Here is a 27309-nt window from a genome sequence, read left to right on the forward strand (position 1 = left end):
ATGATAGCAACAAGGCCACAAAACCAACCCAATGATGAGTGACTTTTACAACAAGATCTTGGTGGGTGACTTCATCAAGATTGGAAATCTTTTTCATAAACACCAACATTATAAGAGATAGATTACACTAAAAAAGAATTCTTATATATGTGATAATAAGGTAGCTCTTTTGTAACCTTGTCATGCATGTAATGTTATCGATGCATGTAGTGATAGTTAAGGCTCAATGTTGAAATTTTCTATAGGAGTTGTACTCTCTTTTCCTGTGATTGATGCTTATATTCATGTTGTCTTTGTAGATTCAACCGAAGTCTACAACTTCATGAGTTTCCTTTCAAAGAATATTTTCAGAGATGAAGGCTTACTAGTTGATCGTTTATGCTTGTTGAGAAAATCTTGTTATATGTATTCTTATGCTCTTTACAATGATTTTGATTAAGGACTAGAATTATGTACTAGTAAATTGTAGAAACTTGATTAGAAATGTATGAATATTACAAAGTGTATTATAGCTTATATATGTCGTCAATAGCGAAACAATGCCATTTAAATTTTCAGAAAAACTGTCATGATTGCACTATATTTGACTGGAAATAATTATCGTCAATATTAAAACAATGACATTTTTATAAGAAAAACTGTCACGATTGCCCTATATTTGACAGGAAAAAAAATGTCGTCAATAGCAAAACAATGACATTTAATTTCTAAAAAAAAACTGTCACAATTGACATATTCTTGACATTTAAAAAATGTCATAATAAACGAATTTGCGACATTTTTAAATTGTTGTTAATACGCAAATGATGACAGTTACTTGTTGTCATAATATAAAATATGACAGTTATTTGTTGTCATAAAATAGTAATTAACGACATTTATTTTCTGTCATTAAAAAACTTATTGCCATAGTTTTAGAAAACTGTCCTGGAATGACTTTCCATGACTCCGCTTTTATGACTGTAAATAACTGTCACGAATTTTAATCGTGACAGAAAATAACTGTCGTCGTAGACCACTTTTCTTGTAGTGGATATATAAGAAATTAAGAGGTAATTGACGTTGACTACAAAACATAAAAAATACTAATTAACAGCCACATAATCGAAGGGAAGCAAGAATAGTAGAACCATCTGTTATGTTATAGTCTGATAGACTTAGACTTCTTCCATCTTCAAGCATCTTTCCAGCATAAATGAATCTGATATTGCTTGGAAGATATCCTTCCTTTTCATAGAGTTTAACTTTCAATCCGTCAGTTCTGATGAAAATGGAAACCTTGATTGCTATTGTATTGCCGTTCGTTAATTTCACGAAGATTTCAGTTGGCTCTGGCCAAAGCTTTCTCCTCAACCACCTGCTTCGTAAGTTTGCATTCATAGCAATAAACATTTCGGCATTCTTTCCCTTCTCAAGAAAATCAAAGACTTCAAAAAGAAGGTCTTCGTCAGATGCCGGATAATGCTTGCACAGCTTCAATGGCTGCTAATATAGTTGGCATATCGACATTATTGTTCGATGAAGTATATTGATCAGTTGCCATGACTTAATCTTCTTCTTCAATTCCACTTTTTAGTATTCTTTTATTTGTTTAAAATTTATGAGAGAGGAAGGGTTAGGAAAGAGGATGTAAGAGATATGATATATAAAGAGGAAAGAGAGAGTGGGAAGATGAGGGGTCAAAGAAATGGGAAGAAGTGTCTTGATGCATGGCGTTAAACAACATTCAATAAGCACTGTTTTTAATTTTTTTTTTGAAGTAATATCAATATTAAGAAGTCCATGAGTCTTTAGTACTTGACTTCTCTCTTCCCTTGGGTTTCTTTTGATTAAGTCCATTATATTAATTGAAATAATTCACAAATTTCAAGTTAAGTAGATTATTTTTTATAAGAATTTGAAAAAAAAGGAATTCTTATATGTAATTACAATTTTTGAAACTAGGGTTCACGGACTCAAAACTAGTTTGAATGCAATATTTTCACTGAGTGTAATTAGTAAATATTTGACATGATACAAAGTCATTCAAAAATAGTGCCTTAGGCCATGTTTCAAGTTAATTTATAACAAATATGAGATTTTTTAATATTTTAATTTAAATGTCATTGAATTTTTTTTTAAAAGTTCTTCAAATGAAAATAAAAATTGGACATTTTTAAAAATAGTAAAATAAATTAAAATATTTACAAGATATAACAAAATTTTGGATTGTATCTCTATAATATATCAATTCTCATCGTGATAGAATTTAGGTTATAAATATTTTGTAAAATTTAATACTTTCAAAAAATTTCCTTTATTTAATTTAATTTAAATAATTAATAATTATGTATATTGGTGTGTTTTAAAATTTAATTATATGTCAAACATATTCAAATCTTTATGCTTTTGCCATTTATTTTCTTCAAGTTTTAGTGTGGAGGGGATTCATATTTTTCATATACAAAAAATGATAAAACAAATATGAAAAATAAAAGTTATAACGTGTTTATTTATTTTTATTCTTTGAATCAAAATGTACCATTTTTTAATTTTTATTTGCGTAATAAAAGAAATTCTTTTTATTTACATATATAAAGAAATTCTATATTTATTCGCTTAAAACAATAAGAAATTACACTACCTATTTTGATTAAAAAAATCTTATTTAATACATAAAATTATAAACAAATTTTTAATCTTTTTTAGTTAAACCAACTTAAACTATTTCAACGAATAATTTATTTGACTTGTTATCCAAAAAATTATAGTAATAATTTTAAAATGGAAATGAAAGTATTAAACTAAAATAAATAAATAAAATCTCAATTTACTCTACATGTTAAGCCCATGGTTTTACATCATGAGCCAAACATGTGCTTGGCATTAAATGCCAAACCCACGTGATGCCATGCCAAGGGGTCAAACACCCTCTGAGAGGGTGAGACCCTATGTTTAAGTCACATAGATATCATTTAAGTAAACACTCAACTACTTATCATAAAGTCGAAAATGAGTGAATTTCATCTTTGTGTGATTACGTTTGCAGTTTCCCACTCAGTCGTGTCTCCAAAATGATAAGCACATTGAGTTGGCAAACTGGTCACTCTCATTTGTACAAATCAAAGGATAATCTCTGGCAAACAAGAGTTCATAATACACTTAATATTAAGACAAATTTACCTAGGTCATTCTAATGAAATAGAAACTTAACAAGTTAAGAAAGTTACATCTAATGGTTACTATTTAATGGTACAGTCTTATGCAAACACATTTCATAGAATACCTTCACTCGCATGTCACCTACATAAATGTTTTGGATTATTACATTTGTATCAAATACAAAGTGAGTCGTATCCATAGTAAACGGTTAAATTTCAGATCAACTTGAAGAATAATAGATCTTAAAGTGGCATTATAAATAAAAATGGTAAAATCATTTCTTTAATAATTATGGAAGTACATACAAAATATAATACTCAAAATTCTATAAAAAGATGTCTCCAAGACCCAAACAATAAAAAAGAATAACAGTAATTATGTTGTAATGAAAAGATAGGAGAATTGTTGGGAATCACCCATCCAAATTTTCACTTTACAAAATTAGCATTTCCTTTAGAAAAAAAGCTAGTTAAAATAATTTTTTCTATAGATGCATCCGAACCCAAGATCAACCCTCAAATTTAGTTTAAAAGTTTACTTTTTCTAACTTATCGATTGTTTTAGATCTTCTCAATACATTTTGTCAATACTCTCATTCTAAATGTTAGTACGAACCAACATTTGTTATGTAATATCTTTTATATTTTTCAAAATATAAAAATGATACAATAATCATCCTGAATTACTTTTGGTAGTTGGAAGACCTAGATTGGAATTGAAGAAATTCATACCATTATGAAAAAGTATTTACGCTAAAGATTTTAAGAATTACATAATACATAGTTTGGATATAACATTTAAAAAGTTGTATGTTATTGTGATTTTGCTGCTAAGAGTATTATGTGCATTCACAACAAAAGGAAGAACAAATTATTATTGGAGAGTAATATTAGAAAATACAAATGAAAGGTATCAATGAGATATGGCATTTACAAATGACATGACTTTGTCTTTGTTTGTTAAACTTTAGGTCCAAAAATTCTTTAATTTGGCTAACTTTAATTTTATAGTTACTAAGTGTTTTTATTTCCCATCTTTTAAGAAAGAAATTTGTTCGATAATTTTTGTTTTTTGTTTCTAATTTCATAAATGTTTCTTCGATGGTAAACAAGACGTTCGACTTAATTAATTAATTTATTTTTGTTTCTAATTTCATAAATGTTTCTTCTTTCTTCCGATTTATTATTCTCTTCTTCATATTATTAATTTGTTCATACTACTACTTCTTCATATTTCCACTTCTGGTTTACAATTTCTTCATTTCCTCTTCCAGAATTTCTTTTTCCTTATTCATCTCCCATCTTCTTTTTTCTTTCTTGGTATAAGATCTAAATGATCTAAAAATCGTGTACCAATTTCTAAACGATCAGTTGTCTATCACAGATAAACAGAGATAAATCACTATCACTAATAGATCGTTTAGCTTTGGTACAAGATCATTTAGGCTAAGTACAAGATCGTTTAGGCTTGGTACAAGATCGTTTAGACTTGGTATAAGGGTACAAGATCGTTTAAATTGAATACAAGATCGTTTAGAGTAAGTATAAAATCGTTATTTCATGTGTGTGTGTGACCACTTAATTGCGAGGTAGTTTTGTTATTTCAAGTGGTGGACTTTTGGATTTTTTTTCAAAAATAAAACAAAAAGCAAAAATATTTACACCATACAAAATTTTGAACAAGAAAAAAATCCACAAGCCCACAACGTGAGATAACAAAAATATCCCTGCAATTAATTGATCACACACGTATGAAAAACGATTTTATACCCAGTTTAAACAATCTTGTAGCAAGTATAAATTATGATCTTGTACCCAGTCTAACGATATCTTGTATCTAAACATAATCTTGTATCACACCTTAATGGTCTTGTATCATTGTACCTAGTCTAAACGATCTTGTACGCACTCTAAACATAACCTTGTACCAAACCTAAATGATCTTGTACCCTTGTACCCACTATAAACGATCTTATTCCTTTATATCCAATATAAATGATCTTGTACCCTTGTACCTAATCTAAACGATCGTGTACCAAGTCTAAACATAATCTTGTACCAAACCTAAACGATTTTATACCCTTGTACCCAGCCTAAATGATCTTGTACTCTTGTACCCTAGTCTAAACGATCTTGTACCCAGTCTAAACAATCTTGTTCCAAATCGAAACGATCTTGTACCCTTGTACTCGGCCTAAACGAACTTGTACCCTTGTACCTAGTCTAAACAATCGTGTACCCAAATCTAAATATAATCTTGTACTAAACCTAAATGATCTTGTACCCTTGTACCCAACCTAAGCAATCTTGTACCTAGTCTAAACGATCTGTTACCTAGTCTAGAAAATCTTGTACAAAACTTAAACGATCTTGTACCCATGTGCCTAGTCTAAACGATCTTGTGCCTAGACTAAACAATATCGTACCAAGCCTAAACAATCTTATACCCTTGTACCCAACCTAAACGATCTTGTACCCTTGCACTCAACCTAAATAAACTTAATTGTACTCTTGTATCTAGTATAAACAATCTTGTACCCAGTCTACGCGATCTTATACTAAATTTAAACAATCTTGTACTCAATTTAAACTATCTTGTATTAAATCTAAACGATCTATTAGTAATAGTGGCCTATCTCTATCTATATCGGGGATAGACAACTTATCGTTTAGATCTTGTACCAATATTATTTAAATTTTGTTCCAAGAAGAAAAAAATAAAATAAGAGATGAAGAAGAAGGAAGAAATTCTCGAACCGAAAATTTAGAAATCACGAACAAAAAAAGTAAGAATATGAAAAATGAGAAGAAATAATATGAAGAAATTATGATAAATAAATCGCAAAAAAGAAGAAAAAATGTTAAGTGAAGAATTATCCCACAATATTTAGAACCAACAAGAGATAAGTTTGGAAATTTATGAAAAAACAATAGTAGCTTCATGGACTTTAATTTTTTGTTACATGGATCGTAAATATATTTTGAATTTTGTTACATTTATATAAATTAACTTAAAGTGTACTATCATCGAAATTCAAAAACTAAATGAGGAAACTAAAGAGGTTTCTAAAACTTATGTACCAAGTTTACATATTGACCGAAATTTAAAAATAAGAAAGTATTTTACCCTTTATAATCGATAGATTTTGTTATATTTAACATTTTCTAAAATGTTGCTATTTATAAAATTGATATTCCATTATAATTATCCTAATTCTCACTACAAAATTTGCAAATTGAATCCATATATGGTTGGAAGAAAATGATAAGTTCTAAATGATGTAGATAGTATTGTTTTGATTTAGAAGTACATTGGGCGTATGTATTTTGTACCACCCAACTAAGGTAACCAACATATTATAGAAAGGTACGTATTGTTACCACATTTAAAACACTCCAATCCTACCATTATGGAAGCCATTTTTACATTAACACACGCGTCGAGAGAAACAGAAATAATCGGCCTCAGTTGAACGCAACAATTTCCCAACAACAAACAAAACTGGGTTTCACACGTTGGCTTCTCACAACATTATATTTGCTCGAAAACGACCACGTACCCACCCCAAACTAAATCAATTAGCCATTTGCATTCAAAATCCTGCTTCCAACTCCAATCTAATGACACATGCTATTTCCCATTCATTTGCATGCCTAACCCATACGTGGAACTTCAACCAAAACTGATCACGAAGCTCCACCATTACTGTACTTTCACAAGCTTCAAAACCCCACAACAGATTCCCTCTCTCCACGTTCCCTACATGCACCCACTCCTCATCCCCTATAAATACAAATCACATTCACCACTCACTTATTCACTCAACTTCTTCAATACACTCCTCTTTTTACTTCATACAACTCTTCAACAATGGCGAGACTCACAAGCATCATTGCCCTCTTGGCGTTGGCTTTGGTGATTGCAGATGCTCACCGCACCACCATCACCACCGTCGAAGTGGACGAAGAAAACCCAGGGCGGATGGAGAGGTGCCGTCAGATGCGGGCGCGCGAGGAGATCGGCAGCTGCGGGCAGTACCTGTCGCAGCAGAGCAGGTATGTTTTGCAGATGCGTGGAATCGACAACCAAAGGAGGAGAGGAGGACAGCTCTTCGATGAGTGCTGCAGTGAGCTCACGAATGTGGAAGAGGAGTGCAGGTGCGAACTCTTGCAGGAGATTGCCATGGAAGAACAGAGAAGAGCACGAGGCCAAGAAAGAACGCAGATGCTTCAGACAGCTAAGAACTTACCATCCATGTGCGGTATGCGCCCACAACAATGCTACTTCTAAGCGCTTAAGCTACGCACGCCACCCCAATAAACAACAGGAGAGCAGTACATCGTCGTGTGCTTTTTGTCTTTATGTTAAAATAAATAAAAAAGACTAGTAAATTCAGTCAATCTCAATCGCACTATTTCTCTCTCTGCTACTTATATTAAATAAAAAGAGCTACGGTTTTTGAGTGGAACTTGTTTATGTAATGAATTGAGAATAATCATAAGCCGGAAAGAAGCAGATAGAACTTAGTATTATTTGTAAATTGAGTTGTAGAACAGAGAAGATTAGACTAGAATACAAGCAACATGAAGAGAAAACAGAGAACATAAGCATGTTGAAATGATGAGTTTCAAATACCACCACGAAGACGAAGGACAAGGTGGAGGGTGGACTCCTTTTGAATGTTGTAATCGGCCAGTGTACGTCCATCCTCCAATTGCTTTCCAGCGAAAATTAGTCTTTGCTGGTCAGGAGGGATACCCTCCTTGTCCTGGATTTTAGCCTTAACGTTATCAATGGTGTCTGAGCTCTCAACCTCCAATGTGATGGTCTTTCCTGTCAAGGTCTTCACAAATATTTGCATTCCTCCACGAAGACGCAACAACACGCGGAGATCTGATTCCGTTTGAATGTTATAGTCGGCTATAGTCTTACTATCTTCCAATTGCCTACCAGCTAAAATTAATCTCTGTTGGTATGGTGGGATGCCCTCTATATCTTGAATCTTAGCCTTTACATTTTCGATAGTATCAGAATTTTCAACCTCAAGGGTTAGTGTCTTTCTGTGGAGAGTTTTCACAAAGATTTGCATCTGTCATAACCCCAGTCAAACGAAGTCAATTAACAATTGAATATAGGTCACGTAATCAAGATTACTCTGGAAAAACGTTACTCAGGTACCAAATCATATTTCCTACAATGCAATCTAAATCGAAAATATCGCCATCAAAGACGTCTGTCGAAGAACATAATTCTAGTAACCAGATTCAGTGCATGTATAAATAATCTTGAAGAAAAAAAAAAATCATGATAACCAAAACATAGTTGTTTTTTTTTTTAATTTTTAATTTCTAAAAAAATTAATGATGCGTGGAGGATTATCCCCTTGAAAATTTAGAAAATATTACTTTTATCATTTGTAGATACCGTATTTTGTCCTATATTTATTTATTATAAAAGAAAAAAAAAGAAAAAGAAATTAAATTTGAATTTGAATTTGAATTTGAATCTTAAATTTATATTTTAAAAAACAATAATAATAATAATAAATACATTTAAAAATAAATAATAAAAATAAAAATAAAATGTTTGATTTTCCTTCCTATTTTTTCTCAACCATCCCTTTTTCTTCGTCATCACTCTCCACTTTCTCCCACTCTATCACTTTCTCCCACTCTCCCACTTTCTTCCTATTTCTCTGTAGTCTGCACTCCATCTCGTGATCTAAAAAAAACGATGGAGCTTGCCCTATAAAAAGGAAAGAGGAAAAAAGAAAAGGGGATCTTTTTTTCTTATTATTGGAGGATTTAGAAAGAGGGGAAGAGTGAAAGAAGATCAAAAAGGAATAACCTTTGGCATTGAAGGGCAGACCTGCTGGTAAATTTTTTCTTCTTTTTCCTCTTTTTATTCTTATTCTTGTTTAATGATTTTTTTTTCTTCTTGTTTGATATACTGCTTTTAATTATGAACTATCGTGTTCATCATTTTACCATCATTTAACATGTTAATTTTATTATTTGTATCTTTCTTAATACTGAGCATTCTACCTTCCATTCTATATTAAATTTTTTATTTTTTATTTTTAAATATTGAACATTCTGTTCTGTGTTAATTTCTTTTTAATTGTTGGGTATCCATTCTGTGTATCCATTATGTATATCCATTCTGTGTTAATTTTTAAATATTGAACATTTTGTTCTGTGTTAATTTCTTTTTAATTGTTGGGTATCCATTCTGTGTATCCATTATGTATATCCATTCTGTGTTAATTTTTAAATATTGAGCATTCTGTTATGTGTTAATTTTCTTTTATTACTGGGCATCCATTCTGTGTTAATTTCTTTTTAATTAATTAGCATCATATATTTGTATTTGGATACTCATTCTTCATTGGCATCCATTTTACAGTTTTTGTTAATTACTTTATCCATGTATCCATATGGCATACTCTGTTAATAATTACTGTTATCCATATATTATCCATGTTAATAATTATGCATGATATAATTAAATTTTGGCAACAACCATTTTTCATTTGGCCTATTAATTAATTAGCAACTTGTATGTGACATTTTCACTCCCTCATTCTAATTATTTGCATGATGTATTAATTAATCAGTATGCATATGTGGCTATAATTATTTGATATTTATTTTGGTGTGATTATTTATTTCGCAATATTATTTATTTGCATATTGGGCCAAACCTACTTTAGCATTCAACTGTTAATTATTATTTGATATCCATTTGGCCTCGTTTAATTATGCATTAATCAATTATTTTGCATCCTGCATTAATCAATTATTTTGCATCATTTTGAATTAATTAATTATGTTGCATGTGTTGTATTAATTAATTATCTTGCATCCTACATTAATATCTTTTACATTTTGCATATATTATCAATGTATTTATTTTATCTCAGCATATTACTTCTAAGTATTTTTCAAATTTCATAATGTTTTGCCATTGTTATTATTTTTTTTATAATAATGTAAATTGGAGAAAAAGTATTGTTTTTTATGGATTTTATAATTTAAAATCCATAAATACATGAAATTTTTCCGTTTGAAATTTAATTAATAGATTTTTTTTTTTAAATTAACACATTTCATATTTTAAATGAGACTGAGTAGTATTTTCTATGAATTTATTAATTCTAGATATATGAAATTTTTCATTAAACACCTATGATAGAGATTAAAATATCAAGTGTTGGTATCTTAATATTCTTAAGGTGAATAAAAATATTTTAAAACAAAAATAAACTTAATTTTTCTAATGGCTCCTATGCCACTCATAATCATCAATTCATGCTTAGGTTTTACTTTCTTCGATATGAATTGATAAACATGGGACATTTAAACAAAACCTAAATAAAAATTTTATTTTGTGAACCTCTATAATTTAATTTAAAAGATAAAATTGGGTAACCATTTTTTGGGTGTTGTAGGGTGCTAACACCTTCCCTACACACAACTGACTCCCGAACTTAAATCTCTGAATGTACGCAGACCATTTTTTTTTTTTTTTTTGGGTGACCAATCACACCCTAATATGGTTGGTGGCGACTCCAAAACTATTTATTAAAATTAAATAAACGGGGAGGTCGGCCGCTCCGCGTAGCGATCACGTCGCGACAGCTTGGCGACTCCACTGGGGACATTGCAATGTGTAAGAGAGTCAAGCCAGTACATTTTTATCTTTTATTCTTATTATATTATAATATGTTGGTTCACTTAATTATTTTTTTTTTTATTGATTCATATGTAATATTTTGTACTATGTTATTGGTACATTTTTTTTCCAACATGCATTTACACACACTCACAAGCCCTCTACCCGGGCTACAACCTTATAGGACTAGAATTGAGGATGGAGTAGTGTTGACCTTCGAGGGGTTTCGACTCCCGTGTAGGCACATGAAAAATCCTCGCTCAGATTAATTCTTTTGTTATTTCTTAAATAACATTAGAATAAGTTTGAAGACCTTTAATTTCTAAGAGTTTAGATGATACCAACACCATGTCAGTTTCTTTTTGACATATTTTATCCAAAAGTCAAATATTCAAATTATTTTTATTTATTTATTTTAACAAAGTTTCACATTTTCCTAAAATTTTAAATAATACATATTTCATTTAAAAAAAAGAATTTCAATAACAGTATTTTCTATATTATTATTATTTTGAGTTTGATATTTAAATTTTATTTATCTTAGTTCCCTAGAAATTGGGTCATTTGGCTTCATGCAATACTTTAAAGAAAGTAATGTTTACATTGTAGAGGTACATGAAAACCTTTATATATTCTAAAATTAACTAAATATTAAAAAACAATTAAGCTAAAGTACATAAAATTCTTATTTCTTTTCTTTTCATGTTTTTTCTTTTTTTTTTTTTTTGATTTTTGATTTTTGATTTTTGATTTTTAATTTTTAATTTTTTAATTTTTAATTTTTAATTTTTAATTTTTTAATTTTTTTTCTTTCTCTTTCTTCCCTTGCTCTTTAGTCTTCAAAGTTTTCAAAATAATCAAAGTAAAACATAGCTCACCCTACTCCAATTCATCATCCTTACAATACGATGCATAAAAGTCGAATCGAAGAAGAACAAGATAAAGACATGGATAAAATGAGACAAGATATTAATAGTCTTGGGGAACAAGTTTCAAAAATACTGGAATTGCTTTCAATAGGAAAAGGAAAAGTCGTCATAGAAACAGCACAATCAAGCAATCCAATTCAAGACACCAATGATCCCATTTATCCCCCAAGATTTATGTCACGCCACATGAACGTTACACAGTCTCAAACTGCTCGACACTATGTTGCTATGAATCCACTTTTTGATGTTCCACCTCCTGTCCCAGATATAGAACAATTGGAAGCTCAGGCTAAAATTCAAGACATAAGGCAAAATGAGAACACTTCGGCTAAGCAAAAACTAGATGTTTTGGAAGAAAGATTGCGAGCAATTGAAGGGACTGATGTTTATGGAAATATAGAAGCAACACAGTTGTGCTTAGTGCCAGACTTGATCATTCCAGCAAAGTTTAAAGTTCTCGAATTTGACAAATATGATGGATCATCGTGTCCAAGGAGTCATCTTATAAGGTATTGTAGAAAGATGACAATGCATATTGGTAATGATAAATTGTTGATCCATTGCTTTCAGGACAGTTTGACTGGTCCAGCTACTCGATGGTATATTCAATTAGATAATACACACATTCATGTTTGGAAGGATTTAGCTGATGCATTTCTAAAGCAATATAAACATAATATTGATATGGCTCCAGATCGTTTAGACTTGCAACGTATGAAGAAGAAGAATTCAAAAAACTTTAAAGAATATGCTCAACGATGGAGAGATATGGTCGCGGAGGTTCAACCACCATTAACAGACAAAGAAATGACGTCTATGTATATGAATACTTTGCGGGCTCCATTCTATGATCGAATGATTGGTAATGCTACAACCAATTTTTGTGACATTATTGTTATTGGTGAAAGAATTGAATATGCGATAAAGCACGGGAGATTAGCAGAGGCTTCAGCTGAGTATGAGGGATTAAAGAAAGGAACAACATCTAAGAAGAAAGAAGATAAGGTTCATGCATTTGGTTTTCCTAATTTAGGGAACCACAAATCAACTTTTGGCCAAAGAAAACATGACCAAAGTTTTCCTTCATATATAAGCAATGTTTCTCATGTCCCACATAACAACTATGTACCAACTCACTCTTTCTCTAGAGCCCAAAAGCCTATTAATTCAAACTCTTCTCAACCATTTGTACAAGGTCAAAGTAGCGAGACCAACTCAGATACATGACAATTTGATCCAATTTCCATGACATATACAGAACTTTTACCTCATCTAATTCAAAATCGACAGTTAGCTCCTATCCCAATGAATCCTATACAATCTCCTTATCCAAAATGATATGATTCAAATGCTCGATGTGATTATTATGCCGAAGGAGCAGGACACTCAATTGAAAATTGTTTGGCTTTAAAAAGGAATGTGCAATCTTTGATTAATGATGGATGGTTAAGCTTCAAAAAAGTTGGTGAGAAGCCGGATGTCAACAACAATCCACTGCCTAATCATGAAAATCCAAAAGTGAACATTGTAGATTGCTTTGTTTCAAAAGTGCAAAAATGAAGGAGAAACAGTTTATGCATGTCCACCTGATTTCGAGCTTAATACTTGGGATGTTGTAGATATACCTACATTTTCAAAAGAATTTCAAGAGTAATGATTAAGCTTTTATTTGTCAAATTCCTTTTATTTTATAGTGGCTCTACACAAGGCCACAATGTTTTATTTGCTTTACAATATGAATGTACTGTTTTATTTGTTATTTAATGAAATCTTCGCATTTTCCTTTCGTTCTTTCCAACTTCTTCTCTCTGCTTTCTTTCTTGCATCTTGCAAATTAAACACAAAAGTCCAAACTTTTTCATAGACAACATTCATAAGAACGAAGATGTTAGTAATTCCAGTTCTACCCTTGATACCTTAATATACACTATGGAATCTGACAAAGAGAGTGACGATGAAAATGCTGGGAGAATATCCTCAGAACTGTTAAGATTAGTAGAAGAAGAAGATAAGGTCTTAGGTCCTCACCAAGAGCTAGTTGAAGTAATCAATTTGGGTTCTCAGGAGGAATTAAAAGAGGTAAAAATTGGCACATCAATGACCAGTGAAACTCGAAAAAAAATCAATTTGTTACGTGAGTACTCAGATATTTTGCTTGGAGTTATCAGGATATGCCGGGGTTAAATACGGATATTGTAGTACATCGTGTTCCTTTGAAGCCAGAATGCAACCTAGTAAGACAAAAGCTACGTAAAATGAAGCTTGATATATTGTTTAAAATAAAATGGGAAGTACTTAAACAATTCGAAACAGTGTTCCTCACAGTCTCCAAATATCCTGAACGAGTGGAAAACATTGTTCCAGTATCCAAAAAGCAAACAAAAAGACAGAAAAGTGAGAATGTGTATGGATAGAGATTTAAATCGAGCTTGTCCAAAGACAACTTCCATTTACCTCATATCGACATGTTGGTGGATAACACTGCAGGATACTCAACTTTCTCCTTCATGGATGGTTTTTCAGAATATAATCAAATTAAAATGACTGAAGAAGATAAAAAAAAAAAAACAACATTCATTACCTGTTGGAGAACATTCTGCTACAAAGTAATGCCTTTTGGTTCAAAAAAATGCTGGGGCAAATATCAGTGAGCAATGGTTACACTTTTTCATGATATGATGCATAAGGAAATAGAGGTGTATGTTGATGATATGATTGCAAAATCCAAAGCAAATGAAGATCATACAACTATACTCCAAAAATTATTTAATTGGTTGAGAAAGTATCAATTGAAATTAAATCCATCCAAATGTACATTTGGGGCAACCTCGGGAAAACTGTTCGGATTCATTGTCGGTGAAGAAGGGATCAAAGTAGACCCAGATAAAGTGAAGTCTATCATGGACATGCCATCCCCTGAAACAGAAAAAGAAGTTCGAGATTTTCTTGAAAGACTAAATTACATATCCAGATTTATCTCGCATTTAACTTCAACCTGCGAACCAATCTTCAAGCTTTTACGTAAAAACAATCCAAGAAAATAGAATGAGGATTGTGAAGAAGCTTTCAACAAAATTAAGCAGTATTTGCAGAGCCCACCTGTATTATAATAAGCCATGGTATTTTGATATCAAGCAATACATAAATTGTAGAGAAATATGGAGCTTCAGAGAATGACAAGCGCACAATAAGAAGGTTGGCCATGAACTTTTTCTTAAGTGGTAAAGTTCTTTATAAAAGAAACCATGATATGGTACTCCTTCGATGTGTTGATGTGGAAGAAGCAAAACAAATTATGACAGAAATTCATGAAGGAATATGTGGAACACATGCGAACGGACATATTATGCCTAGACAAATACTTAGATCTGGTTATTATTGGACAACGATGGAATCAGACTGTATAAAATATGCAAGAGAATGTAAAAAGTGTCAAATTTATATGGATAAGATTCATGCAGCAGCATCTCCATTGCATGTCTTGTCAGCACCATGGTCGTTTTCTTTATGGGGAATGGATGTTATTGGACCTATTGATCCTAAAGCCTCAAATGATCAACATTTTATTCTTGTGGCGATTGATTACTTCACTAAATGATTAGAGGCAACATCTTACTGCAATGTTACAAAAGGAGTGGTGCTCAAGTTTATCAAAAAAGAGTTGATCTGTCGTTATGGTCTACCAGAGGGTATTATTACAGATAATACCAAGAACCTTAATAACAAATGATGGACGAACTTTGTGAGAAATTCAAGATCAATCACAGAAATTCGACTCCATATCACCCCAAGATGAATGTGGCAGTTGAGGCAGTCAACAAAAATATTAAAAGAGTTATTGAGAAGATGACAACAACATACAAAGATTGACATGAAATTTTACCATTTACACTGCATGGATATCATACATCAGTTCGTACTTCAACAGGGGCAACACCATTTTATTTGGTTTATGGTATAAAAGTTGTCCTACCTTTAGAACTTAAGATACCTTCATTGAGAGTTATCATGGAAGCTAAGTTATATGAAGTTGAATGTCGTTATGAGCAGTTGAATTTCATTGAAAAAAAAAAATGTTTGGCAGCATTAAGTCACAGACAACTTTACCAAAGAAGACTAATACGAGCATACAATAAAAAATTGCACCCTTGAAGTTTTTGAGAAGGAGATTTGGCATTAAAAAGGATATTTTCATTTGAAAAGGATCATCGAGAAAAATGGACTCCTAATTATGAAGGTTCGTTTGTGGTGAAAAGAGTTTTCCAGGAGGAGCTTTGCTTTTAACCAATATGGATGGTGTTAAGCTAAAAAAATCATGTGAATTCAGATTATGTTCGAAGATATTATGCGTGAGGCCTTTTCATAGAAAATTTCGTAGTGTTGAAAGAAGTCAAGGGTATTTATAGGAAACTTACATTTAGTTCTTAGAATGTTATTTCATATGTATAAATTATCCCTTACCTCCTCTCTTTGTACTCCTATTCCAAGAATCGTTGTTATCTTTTCATTTCTTATCATATTTATCAAACACTTCTTTATTTGTCAATCCATTCTTTCATCTTTTTTTTTTAAATATCATCAACTTATAGTAAACATCAATTTATTCATTAGTCTATTTGTTCTATCTATTTGTTAATTAACAATGATTCAGTACAACTTATTGTATTTGCAAACCAAGTAAAAGCTATGATTTTCTCTTGTTAAGACTTAAGGAATTGTAAGTGTTTACAAGTCCAGACAAATTTCTCTATGATTGTGAGTTGCTGCAATTGGAAGTCTGAATCCTAAAGGATTCATGTTTTGTGAAGTCCAAGACGAAAACAACATTATGTCATTACAACATAGTACAATCTTTCGCAGTTTGGATTCATTTGTTTGATACGAAGAGAGGCGAGTTCTACAGCTTAAAAAGTTCTCGTGATACATGTCTTATTCTATCCTACGACGATTATGCAGATAGATTGTTAATGGTATTGGTAAAATGGAGTAGTGAGCTATTTATTCCTTGAAAAGCATAATATTTTTAAATTAAATTTCAAATATGTCTTAAAAGAAGTATGAGTCCACTTTATCAAATCTAGCCCTAGAGCTAAGATTGGTTTTTTTTTTTTTACAAATTTGATTAAATCGAGCTCAGATATGAAGCTGAGGCCGAAGCTTGTTTATCAGGTCCTTTCTCATTTATCAAACTTAGTCCTAGAGCTAAGGTTGATGTTTTTCTTAAAAAAAAAAAAATTGATTAAATCGAGCCCAGATATGAAGCTGAGGCCGAAGCCTGTCTATCAGGTTCTTTCTCATTTATCAAACCTAGTCCTAGAGCTAAGGTTGATGTTTTTTTTTAAAAAAAAAAAAAAATTGGTTAAATCGAGCCCAGATATGAAGCTGAGGCCGAAGCCTGTCTATCAGGTCATTTACTTTATTTATCAAACCTAGTCTTAGAGCTAAGGTTGATGTTTTTTTTATATATATATATATATATATATATATATAAACAAATTTGGTTAAATCGAGCCCAGATATGAAGCTGAGGCCGAAGCCTGTCTATCAGGTCCTTTCTCGTTTATCAAACCTAGTCCTAGAGCTAAGGTTGATGTTTTTTTTTTTTTTTTTTTTTTTTTTTCTTTTTCTTTTTCTTTTTCTCTCTCTAAAAATAAAAAAGATCGGCCAAATACTTTATCTATTTCCTTTGTCCACCTTTAAATATTGACAGGATGGACAAAGGGGGGCAAACTGTAGATACCGTATTTTGTCCTATATTTATTTATTATAAAAGAAAAAAGAAAAGAAAAAGAAATTAAATTTGAATTTGAATTTGAATTTGAATCTTAAATTTATATTTTAAAAAACAATAATAATAATAATAAATACATTTAAAAATAAATAATAAAAATAAAAATAAAATGTTTGATTTTCCTTCCTATTTTTTCTCAACCATCCCTTTTTCTTCGTCATCACTCTCCCACTTTCTCCCACTCTATCACTTTCTCCCACTCTCCCACTTTCTTCCTATTTCTCTGTAGTCTGCACTCCATCTCGTGATCTAAAAAAAACGATGGAGCTTGCCCTATAAAAAGGAAAGAGGAAAAAAGAAAAGGGGATCTTTTTTTTTTTATTATTGGAGGATTTAGAAAGAGGGGAAGAGTGAAAGAAGATCAAAAAGGAATAACCTTTGGCATTGAAGGGCAGACCTGCTGGTAAGTTTTTTCTTCTTTTTCCTCTTTTTATTCTTATTCTTGTTTAATGATTTTTTTTTCTTCTTGTTTGATATACTGCTTTTAATTATGAACTATCGTGTTCATCATTTTACCATCATTTAACATGTTAATTTTATTATTTGTATCTTTCTTAATACTGAGCATTCTACCTTCCATTCTATATTAAATTTTTTATTTTTTATTTTTAAATATTGAACATTCTGTTCTGTGTTAATTTCTTTTTAATTGTTGGGTATCCATTCTGTGTATCCATTATGTATATCCATTCTGTGTTAATTTTTAAATATTGAACATTTTGTTCTGTGTTAATTTCTTTTTAATTGTTGGGTATCCATTCTGTGTATCCATTATGTATATCCATTCTGTGTTAATTTTTAAATATTGAGCATTCTGTTATGTGTTAATTTTCTTTTATTACTGGGCATCCATTCTGTGTTAATTTCTTTTTAATTAATTAGCATCATATATTTGTATTTGGATACTCATTCTTCATTGGCATCCATTTTACAGTTTTTGTTAATTACTTTATTTATCCATGTATCCATATGGCATACTCTGTTAATAATTACTGTTATCCATATATTATCCATGTTAATAATTATGCATGATATAATTAAATTTTGGCAACAACCATTTTTCATTTGGCCTATTAATTAATTAGCAACTTGTATGTGACATTTTCACTCCCTCATTCTAATTATTTGCATGATGTATTAATTAATCAGTATGCATATGTGGCTATAATTATTTGATATTTATTTTGGTGTGATTATTTATTCGCAATATTATTTATTTGCATATTGGGCCAAACCTACTTTAGCATTCAACTGTTAATTATTATTTGATATCCATTTGGCCTCGTTTAATTATGCATTAATAAATTATTTTGCATCCTGCATTAATCAATTATTTTGCATCATTTTGAACTAATTAATTATGTTGCATGTGTTGTATTAATTAATTATCTTGCATCCTACATTAATATCTTTTACATTTTGCATATATTATCAATGTATTTATTTTATCTCAGCATATTACACTTAAGTATTTTTCAAATTTCATAATGTTTTGTCATTGTTATTATTTTTTTATAATAATGTAAATTGGAGAAAAAGTATTGTTTTTTATGGATTTTATAATTTAAAATCCATAAATACATGAAATTTTTCCGTTTGAAATTTAATTAATAGATTTTTTTTTTTAAATTAACACATTTCATATTTTAAATGAGACTGAGTAGTATTTTCTATGAATTTATTAATTCTAGATATATGAAATTTTTCATTAAACACCTATGATAGAGATTAAAATATCAAGTGTTGGTATCTTAATATTCTTAAGGTGAATAAAAATATTTTAAAACAAAAAATAAACTTAATTTTTCTAATGGCTCCTATGCCAGTCATAATCAATCAATTCATGCTTAGGTTTTACTTTCTTCGATATGAATTGATAAACATGGGACATTTAAACAAAACCTAAATAAAAATTTTATTTTGTGAACCTCTATAATTTAATTTAAAAGATAAAATTGGGTAACCATTTTTTGGGTGTTGTAGGGTGCTAACACCTTCCCTACACACAATTGACTCCCGAACTTAAATCTCTGAATGTACGTAGACCATTTTTTTTTTTTTTTTTGGTGACCAATCACACCCTAATATGGTTGGTGGCGACTCCAAAATTATTTATTAAAATAAAATAAACGGAGAGGTCGGCCGCTCCGCGTAGCGATCACGTCGCGACACCATTTAGAAAATTAGTAGTATTTAGTAACATGGTTTCACAAAAATTACGAAAACTAATTCAAACATCAATTAATTGAATACATGGATCGTATTAGCAACATGGTTTCACAAAAATTATTACGAAAATTAATTCAAACATCAATTAATTGAATACATGGATCGTATTAGTAACATGGTTTCACAAAAATTACGAAAATGAATTCAAACATAAATTAATTGAGCAGGAGAGGAAAAAAAAATGAAAAGATGAAAACCTTGAGACGGTTAAGCAAATTTCAAAAGACGAATAAAGCATGGAAAATTACGGCTCGAGAATCACATATTTATACCTAAAATGAGTCTGCATGGAAAATTACGGCTCGAGAATCACATGTTTATACCTAAAATTGCCGACTATTGTTAATCAAGAATAACCATAATATTCTATAGGAAAAATGACATGTTTCGTTGATTACTTCCCTGTAACATATTGGTTGGTTTTTGAAGGGAATGGTAAATATTCCATCTTATACGATTACACGAACAGAGTAGAAAAAAAATTATGACAATAAGGTTACATTTTCTAAATTGTAAAAATAATAAATTTAAAAGCCGACAACCCTTATAATTGTCATAGCCCTATGATTATCATATGATATTATTAATTTTTTAATATATAAAATAATAATAATAATAAATGGCACGAGCTATTTTTTAAAATATGTTTATCTCCAATTTTTCAAAAGATAAAGTAGAACAGCTCAAATTTGCTTTATTCACCTCTCAAAAGTCAGATGTGAAAAAAGAAAGAGAAGAAAAAACCTTATGATTCGTTTTCGTTTTCTTTTTTTTTGTTCTAATTTTTCTATAAATAAATTTCATTTGAATTTAGATTTTATGTTCCTAATTTTTGTGTTTGTATGTATTTGGTTCAATTAAATTTTGTATTTAAGAAGTGTAACAAATTTGAAAATTAACATGAGAATGTAACAACAAATTATTAGATTTCTCAACTAAATCTATAAGTTTCAAAGGTTTATCTTCCACTTCCATACTTTTTTATGTACACCCAATTTCTTTTTTTGTGGATCAATTAACACATTCTTCAAACTTTAACAAATAGCATACAAAATATATTATTTTAATTAAACTTCTAATTTGATTTTATTGAGATTACATTTGAAAATAGTTCATGGGTTCAACTACTACACTTTATAGGAGTTTAATTGATAATATTATAAAAATTGCTTATTATTTAAAGGTGTAAATTGATACTTCTACAAAATGTCAAAATTTAGATCGATACCATTATTAGTTCAGATTTAAAAATAATACAACTCAAAATTTAGGGAATGAAAATTGATTTTTTTTTTCATATTAAAGTTTACAAAATAGGGTATTAGGATGATTTATTCGAATATGCATTATAAAAAACTTATAAAGGATGACCTATGGGAGAGAAAATGGAGAAATGAGAGTGTTGTGTTCATCACTCGTCTTATTGAGAATTTTTTTCTGATACTTTTTTTTTCATTTATTCCATTTTGTTTATTACTTTTAAGTTTGTTTGTTCTTTTTCTCTTCAAAAAGTTTATTTTTCACGTTTTGTTTGTTCTTTCCTTTCTTCTTCCCTTGTTTCATTTCTTCCCCTTTTGTCCATAATTTTATCCCGCAGACTCTGAGATTTACTGACGGCTTCCTTTGTCACTAGGGGCATTTTTCGATCCCCCTCCAGCAAGGCTGCAATTTTTCTGAGCGTCGGAGCTAGAGTTCACCATTTCGCATTGCTACGAAACCAGCTTTCTCTCAGTGCTCTTCTAGGCATTTCCTTGCAAGGCTTCGACTACTTAACTAAAACGACAAAAAATTTGAATTAATTTGCCTTTGAATGCTTGAGACTTTTGTTATTGTCCTCTATTTTTTAATACGCTCTTCAACGTTTTTTCTTTGTCTCACTCTATATAAAGGTAACATTATATCATTCTTTTTTTAAAAAAGAAAAAATTGCATTTGGTATTCAAAGTTATATATATGACTAGCTTTCATTATTATTTTTGATAAATATTCCACTACTATTACTGTTGTTATTACCAACTTAAGTGGGTTAGTCATGACATCCGTTTCTTGTTCCTTTCAACAACAATGTTGAAGCTCTCATCTTAGCAGTTTCGTAAACTATAAGATCCCTTAGGAAAATGAAAAAAGTACATTTATGTAGTAAGAGACTGAAAATACTGAAAATAAATTAGTGAATATTTTCCAAATATTCAACATTCCTATAAACGTAGAAAAATTTTCCATGATGCCTAGAGGCTACATCCATGAGAAGGAGCTTCGATCTTGAAGAATTTTAAATGAGTACACCATTCTTTCTTTTCTAGCTCTGTAAAAATTATTCTATGTTCCTCTAATATCTAACTTTACATTATATGAGGTATGCACCTTTAAAACATTATGTTCCTCGACTGTTGCTGATCCTAACTTCGCTGCTGTTGCTTCAATCCAATAGCTAAAATCTGACAACTTGGCAGCATAGTCTTCAGTGAGGTATACTGAAGAAGAACAAAGATGTCTGTGTACGACGGGCGGATCAAGCTGGTGCATATGGTCTAAGCAGTATCCTACTCCCATTGCTATTCTCAGTCTCATATCCCAGTCCAGGTGCTCAGATTCTTTTACTACAAGAGGGATGATATCATGAACTTTGGAAGAACAATGCACAACTCTTCAACATGTTTATAAGAAAAAAAATAAAGCACTTACTGTGGAGATGCTCAAAGAGAGTTCCATTTGGAGCATATTCAAAACCATCATCCTTGTGAAGGGCTGTGCTTCTTAACAAAACCCGATAAGAGAGAGAGAAAACAAAAAAACAATCTTATGTCTCTTTCTTTTTCCCTATTTTTTAGAGAGAAGAAAAAAAGACCGAAAGGCTTTTTTAAAAAAAAATAACAAGGAAGGTAAAAGAAAGTCAAAAAATAATAGAAAAATTCATATACGTGTTTCTTAGAGAGAAAAGAAAGATTCAAATCCTAAATAAAACTACTCGTCGATGAGGTGCAGATCTTTGGGAGTAAATTCTTACATGAGATTTGATTTTCTATAGAGGAACAAAAAAAAAAAAAAAAAAAAAGTAAAAACACTAACGTAATGAAATGAATAAGAAAAACACACATTTTGGAGAGATTTTCTCTAAAAAAAATTCTTCCTACATACTCACTCTAACTAATTTTTTTCCTAAGCCATTTTCTTTCTCAAAGAATAATTCTTTTTTTAAGAAACTCTCCCCTTTCCAAATTAGAAGGGTCCCTATTTGTAAACTTGAGTTGTAGCACAAATTAGGAAAAAAAAAATAAGAATAAAATCAAAATTTGATATTACATTAATAAAATAAATTTTCATTTTCCTAAAATAAATTAAATAAGATATTTTGAAATTTTGTGAAAATAAATTAATAAATCAAATGGATATTAAAATATTTTTATTTAAAATTGATTTTCTTTTTTTCCTAAAATGATTTAATTAAGTCAAACGTGATATTAGAAGATTTTATTTAAAACAAATTCATTTACTTTTTCTTAAGGTAGTACAAATAAGATAAATGTGATATTAAAATATTTTATTTAAAATAAATTGATTATTTTTATTTCCTAAAATAATAAAAATGAGATATTATAAGATATTATGTTATTACTAATTTTTTACCTTTTTTTAAAAATAAATAAATAAAACTTTAGCAATTATTACTAATATTATTTTATTTTAAAATATGGGTAGGATAAAAAAAGGTGACTACATATTCATCTAACAAATATCTAATTAATTCCAATATCACAAAATCAAATTATTCTCATTATGTGAAATGAAAATAACGTCCAATAAGTTAATTCTAATTAAACAAAAATAAGATAATTATCTTAGTTTTTTGGGGTGGTACAATTGTTCTGTGCACAAAAGTCATGTGATGAGGGTATCCATAGATGGCTAGAGTTTCCATCACATAGACTAGATCGAGATGAAGGCCTCTATGGACACCTACATTTTTTCATATCATAATAGCTTCAAAGAGGTAGGATACTACTGGCGCCTAGAGTTTCGTTTCGTCGATACATGAAAAGTCAAGGTATAGCAAGAAGTAAAAGAGAAAGGTTTGAAAGTTAAGCTTGAGAAAAAGAATTGCTTTGCTAACTTTACTTATTGTTTATAGTTTTTAGTAAACATGTTTTGTTTTAAAAGTTGGTCACTCACGAGGTTTTATAGCTCACCTTTAAATTTTTTATTTTTCTTATAGGTAGAGATTGTAGTTTTGACGCCTAACATAAATCTGCCTACTCTGCTAGAAGTTGGATTTAAAATTTTTTAGCACGACCTATTCCATTTTTGCGTTATGATGGTCTGTAGTTAAAATTAGTATTGAATATATAGTTGTTGTGGCTGTAATAGATTAGTAAGAAATACTTGAACTGAGTTCGTAAAGCTATAGTTTTATATTGTTGAGGATTCTGATTTCATTTATGTCTACATAAGAGACTTGAGTAAACAAGTTGTCCAATTGGTTGGATGCTAAAACTATTATGAAGTCTTATATCTTTAGGTTTTAGATGTTTTTCGCAGTGTGTATGTTTACAAAGAGATAGTTTAGATTCAAGTTAAGGGCAGACAAGTATTATTAGAAGAAGAACCATGTCGATCGGCTTCACGCCTCTTTCTCGGGCTTAATGAGGAGAGGCTCCGGGATGGGGTGTAACAAGTAATGTAACGAACAAGCTTCCATTCACTCTAAAATACACTCTTTTAGAATACCTTCAAATTGTTTTTTGGTATTAGAGCCACAATGGCTTACATTGAAACCAAATCCTTCCCAAAGAAACCCAACTAAAAGAAAACTCTAATCTTCAAACATCAACCAACGGAGCTTAAATGAGCAAAACCATGGATGAAGGTATTTGTTACCAAGTTTGATAGCATCCCTAGCTTCACCTACCTATTCAACCAAGCCACCTCCATAAAATTAGAGAGAGGTAACTTCCTTTTGTGACAAAGCATTGTTCTTCCTATTCTGAAAAGTTATAAGCTCAAAGGCCACCTAACTAGAACTACACCTTGCCTAGATCACTTTATCATCATTCCACCTTGTAAGGATGAACCGGAAGTGCTATTGCTGCTCAATAGAGAGCATGTTATATAGATTACTGCAGACCAGTTACTTGTTGGTTAGCTCTGTAACTTGATGACACCGGGAGTTGGCCACACAAGTTATAGGACATGATGAAGCAAAACCCTTGAGGTATGATATTCTAGAGTACTTTAAAGTTCAATCCAGATCTCAGGAAGATCATAACCGACAACTTCTTCAAGAAACTTGCAAAGGTACAATGAGAATGTTTGGTTATTTGTCTACAACGAAAACTTATTTTGATAATTAGCAACTTGCAAGATATCCTATGGATATGAGAGGTTGTATTTCTTATGTTGTTGGTAGGCTTGATCATGAATACAACCTAATAATATGCGTTATAAGAAGTCAATAAATCTCTTAGAGCAAGATACAATTTAAGTTGTTATCTTTCAAACAACGTTGTAAACGACTTCAAACCTATAAGAATCTGTTCCTATGAATGTTGCCCAAGTTGAAAAGTCCTCTTCTAACCAACCCTATAGACCACCTCAGTATCCACCCAATCGAGAAGGAGAAGACAATAGGTGAAGAGGATGAAATTCACCTTCCACAAATCGTCCCATGTGCCAAATTTAGGTGAAACTTAGGCACATTACTATTATTTTCTACCATTAGTAAGACAAGATGGATAACAATTTAACTGCAAGTAAACCACCATCTACCAACCGTACTTCACCAAAACCAATTTTTCTTCTTGCCTACCCTAAAACTCTCCAAGATCCCACTTGCTATATGCACAGTAGTGCAACCAATCACGTTACATCTAGCTTAGGTAATCTCTATTTCCAACACGAATATTTTTGGAATTTAGATCATAAACTCGTAGTTTGTAAGTTTAAAATCATATTCTATTCAATAAAATAGTTATTAAGGAATTATTAATGTAAATGAATACTATAATCTTGAATTCAATAAACTAAGGTCCCAATGCTATCTTGTATGAACTTGAACTTTATCTAGAGACATGACATCGATCAAGTTTGAGTACACAACTTAAACGATCTATAATATATGAATAAGGTTGGACATCTTATTTTGAGGATACTATAAATACGCCCTTTTGTAATTATTACAAACGGGGTGATCCTAAATCGTTCATGAAGAGACATGAAAGTGGGGGCATCTAAAGAGTTTATATAAGACTGGAACCATGAAATAGTCACTCTTTTGTTATAACACCATTTAGTATTTAAGACCAACTATTTCTTTCTATTGATGACCTAGTTAACTTAATCTTAATTCTAAGTTAACTATGAACTCCTGTTCACACGTGATTATTCGTAGATCTGCATTAGTTGGAAACATAGGGTGCAAAACAGAATTCACTTCTGATCGTTTTAGAATTAGTAGATAAGTTATTTCCTAATGTTCTGAATTCTTGGTCTTGAACAAGGAGCACCACGCTCTCATTAATATGAAAGGGATTCGTTTTATAAGTTGGACATGAAACCAACTATTCATTAGAAGATCAATGGGACTTAAGGAGCAAAATGTAATATCTAAGGTAAAACAGTAATTTAACCCAACCGAGATAACAAAGAACCTGTGAAGAATTAACTAACTAATCATGGTTATATCAGATGGACACAAATATATCTATAGAGAGAGGAGTAAAACTACGAGACTTTAGTAAAATGACCCATGTTTTAATGAATGTTGATTAGCTCAAACTAAAAAAGATTAGCCAATTAATCTTAGATCATTGGAGTCTATGATCTATAGGTTCATTAGGTTCCTCTACTAGCTCATATAGAATAAACTTATAATGATATGTTGAATTAATTTGAATAGTTCAAGTTAGTAAAGGAGAAAAAAATTGACAAGTATATATGATATAACTATTTGTTACCATTTAAGAGATAAAGTTTCATGTTTAAATGTGATTTGAATATAAAAAAAATATGACCGAGGATTCATATTCGGAAGCTAAAAAATGATGGAAATTGTCAAAGTTGTAAAAAGATAAAATGTTGACTTTTGACTAAGAAATGTCAAACTTTGAGTGAATCTATATTCAAATGTGATTTGAATTTTGAAAAAAATGAAAGTAGATTTATGCTCCGGAGGTTGACATTTGTCAAGGAGGATAAAATGGTAAAACATCAAAATGTTGACTTTTGGTTGGAAAAGTTAAAGTTTGTTAACTAATATATGAAAAGACCATGATGTCCTAGTAGAAAAATCCACCATTTTGTTGAATAATTCCGTTAACTCCTAGTGGGGTAAGTGGTTGCATATGGTGTTGACACGAAGCCCACTAAAAAATAGTGAATTGTGGGGTGTTGAGGTATTGTAAGGTGTTGGGCTCTCGGAACATACATATAAACTTAATTTCAATTGTTCAAACACTTCTGATCTTTTATAATAATTCACCAATTTTTTTTTATTTCCTAACTTTCATCCCTATTCCATCTTAATCCTCAAATTTCCATCTCACTCTCATT

At 30.6% G+C, this 27309-nt stretch overlaps 1 protein-coding gene, 1 long non-coding RNA gene and 1 pseudogene across 2 annotated transcripts; 1 reads left to right on the top strand and 2 right to left on the bottom strand.

Moving 5' to 3' along the window:
- The window catches only part of LOC105434793, a 30923-nt pseudogene extending 10882 nt beyond the window's left edge, over positions 1–20041 (bottom strand).
- On the top strand, positions 6527–7606 carry LOC105434792 (2S albumin). The gene has a single exon (XM_011652232.2). The coding sequence runs from the start codon at positions 7012–7014 to the stop codon at positions 7429–7431; it is 420 nt and encodes a 139-aa protein (XP_011650534.1). The 5' UTR covers positions 6527–7011; the 3' UTR covers positions 7432–7606.
- Positions 20042–21921: 1880 nt separating the features above from the next.
- On the bottom strand, positions 21922–22808 carry LOC116402620. The gene is made up of 2 exons (XR_004215064.1): positions 22450–22808; positions 21922–22364 (listed from the first exon to the last, which is right to left on the bottom strand). It is a non-coding gene; the product is annotated as an uncharacterized LOC116402620 (long non-coding RNA).
- Between the last annotated feature and the right edge of the window lie 4501 nt (positions 22809–27309).

This window comes from Cucumis sativus, chromosome 3 (genome assembly GCF_000004075.3).
Source record: "Cucumis sativus cultivar 9930 chromosome 3, Cucumber_9930_V3, whole genome shotgun sequence".
Taxonomy (NCBI): Eukaryota; Viridiplantae; Streptophyta; class Magnoliopsida; order Cucurbitales; family Cucurbitaceae; genus Cucumis; species Cucumis sativus.

What these genes read in the sequence shown, in the direction of transcription:
- LOC105434792 (XM_011652232.2), top strand. Translation starts at nt 7,012, where the DNA reads ATGGCGAGACTCACAAGCATCATTGCCCTCTTGGCGTTGGCTTTGGTG.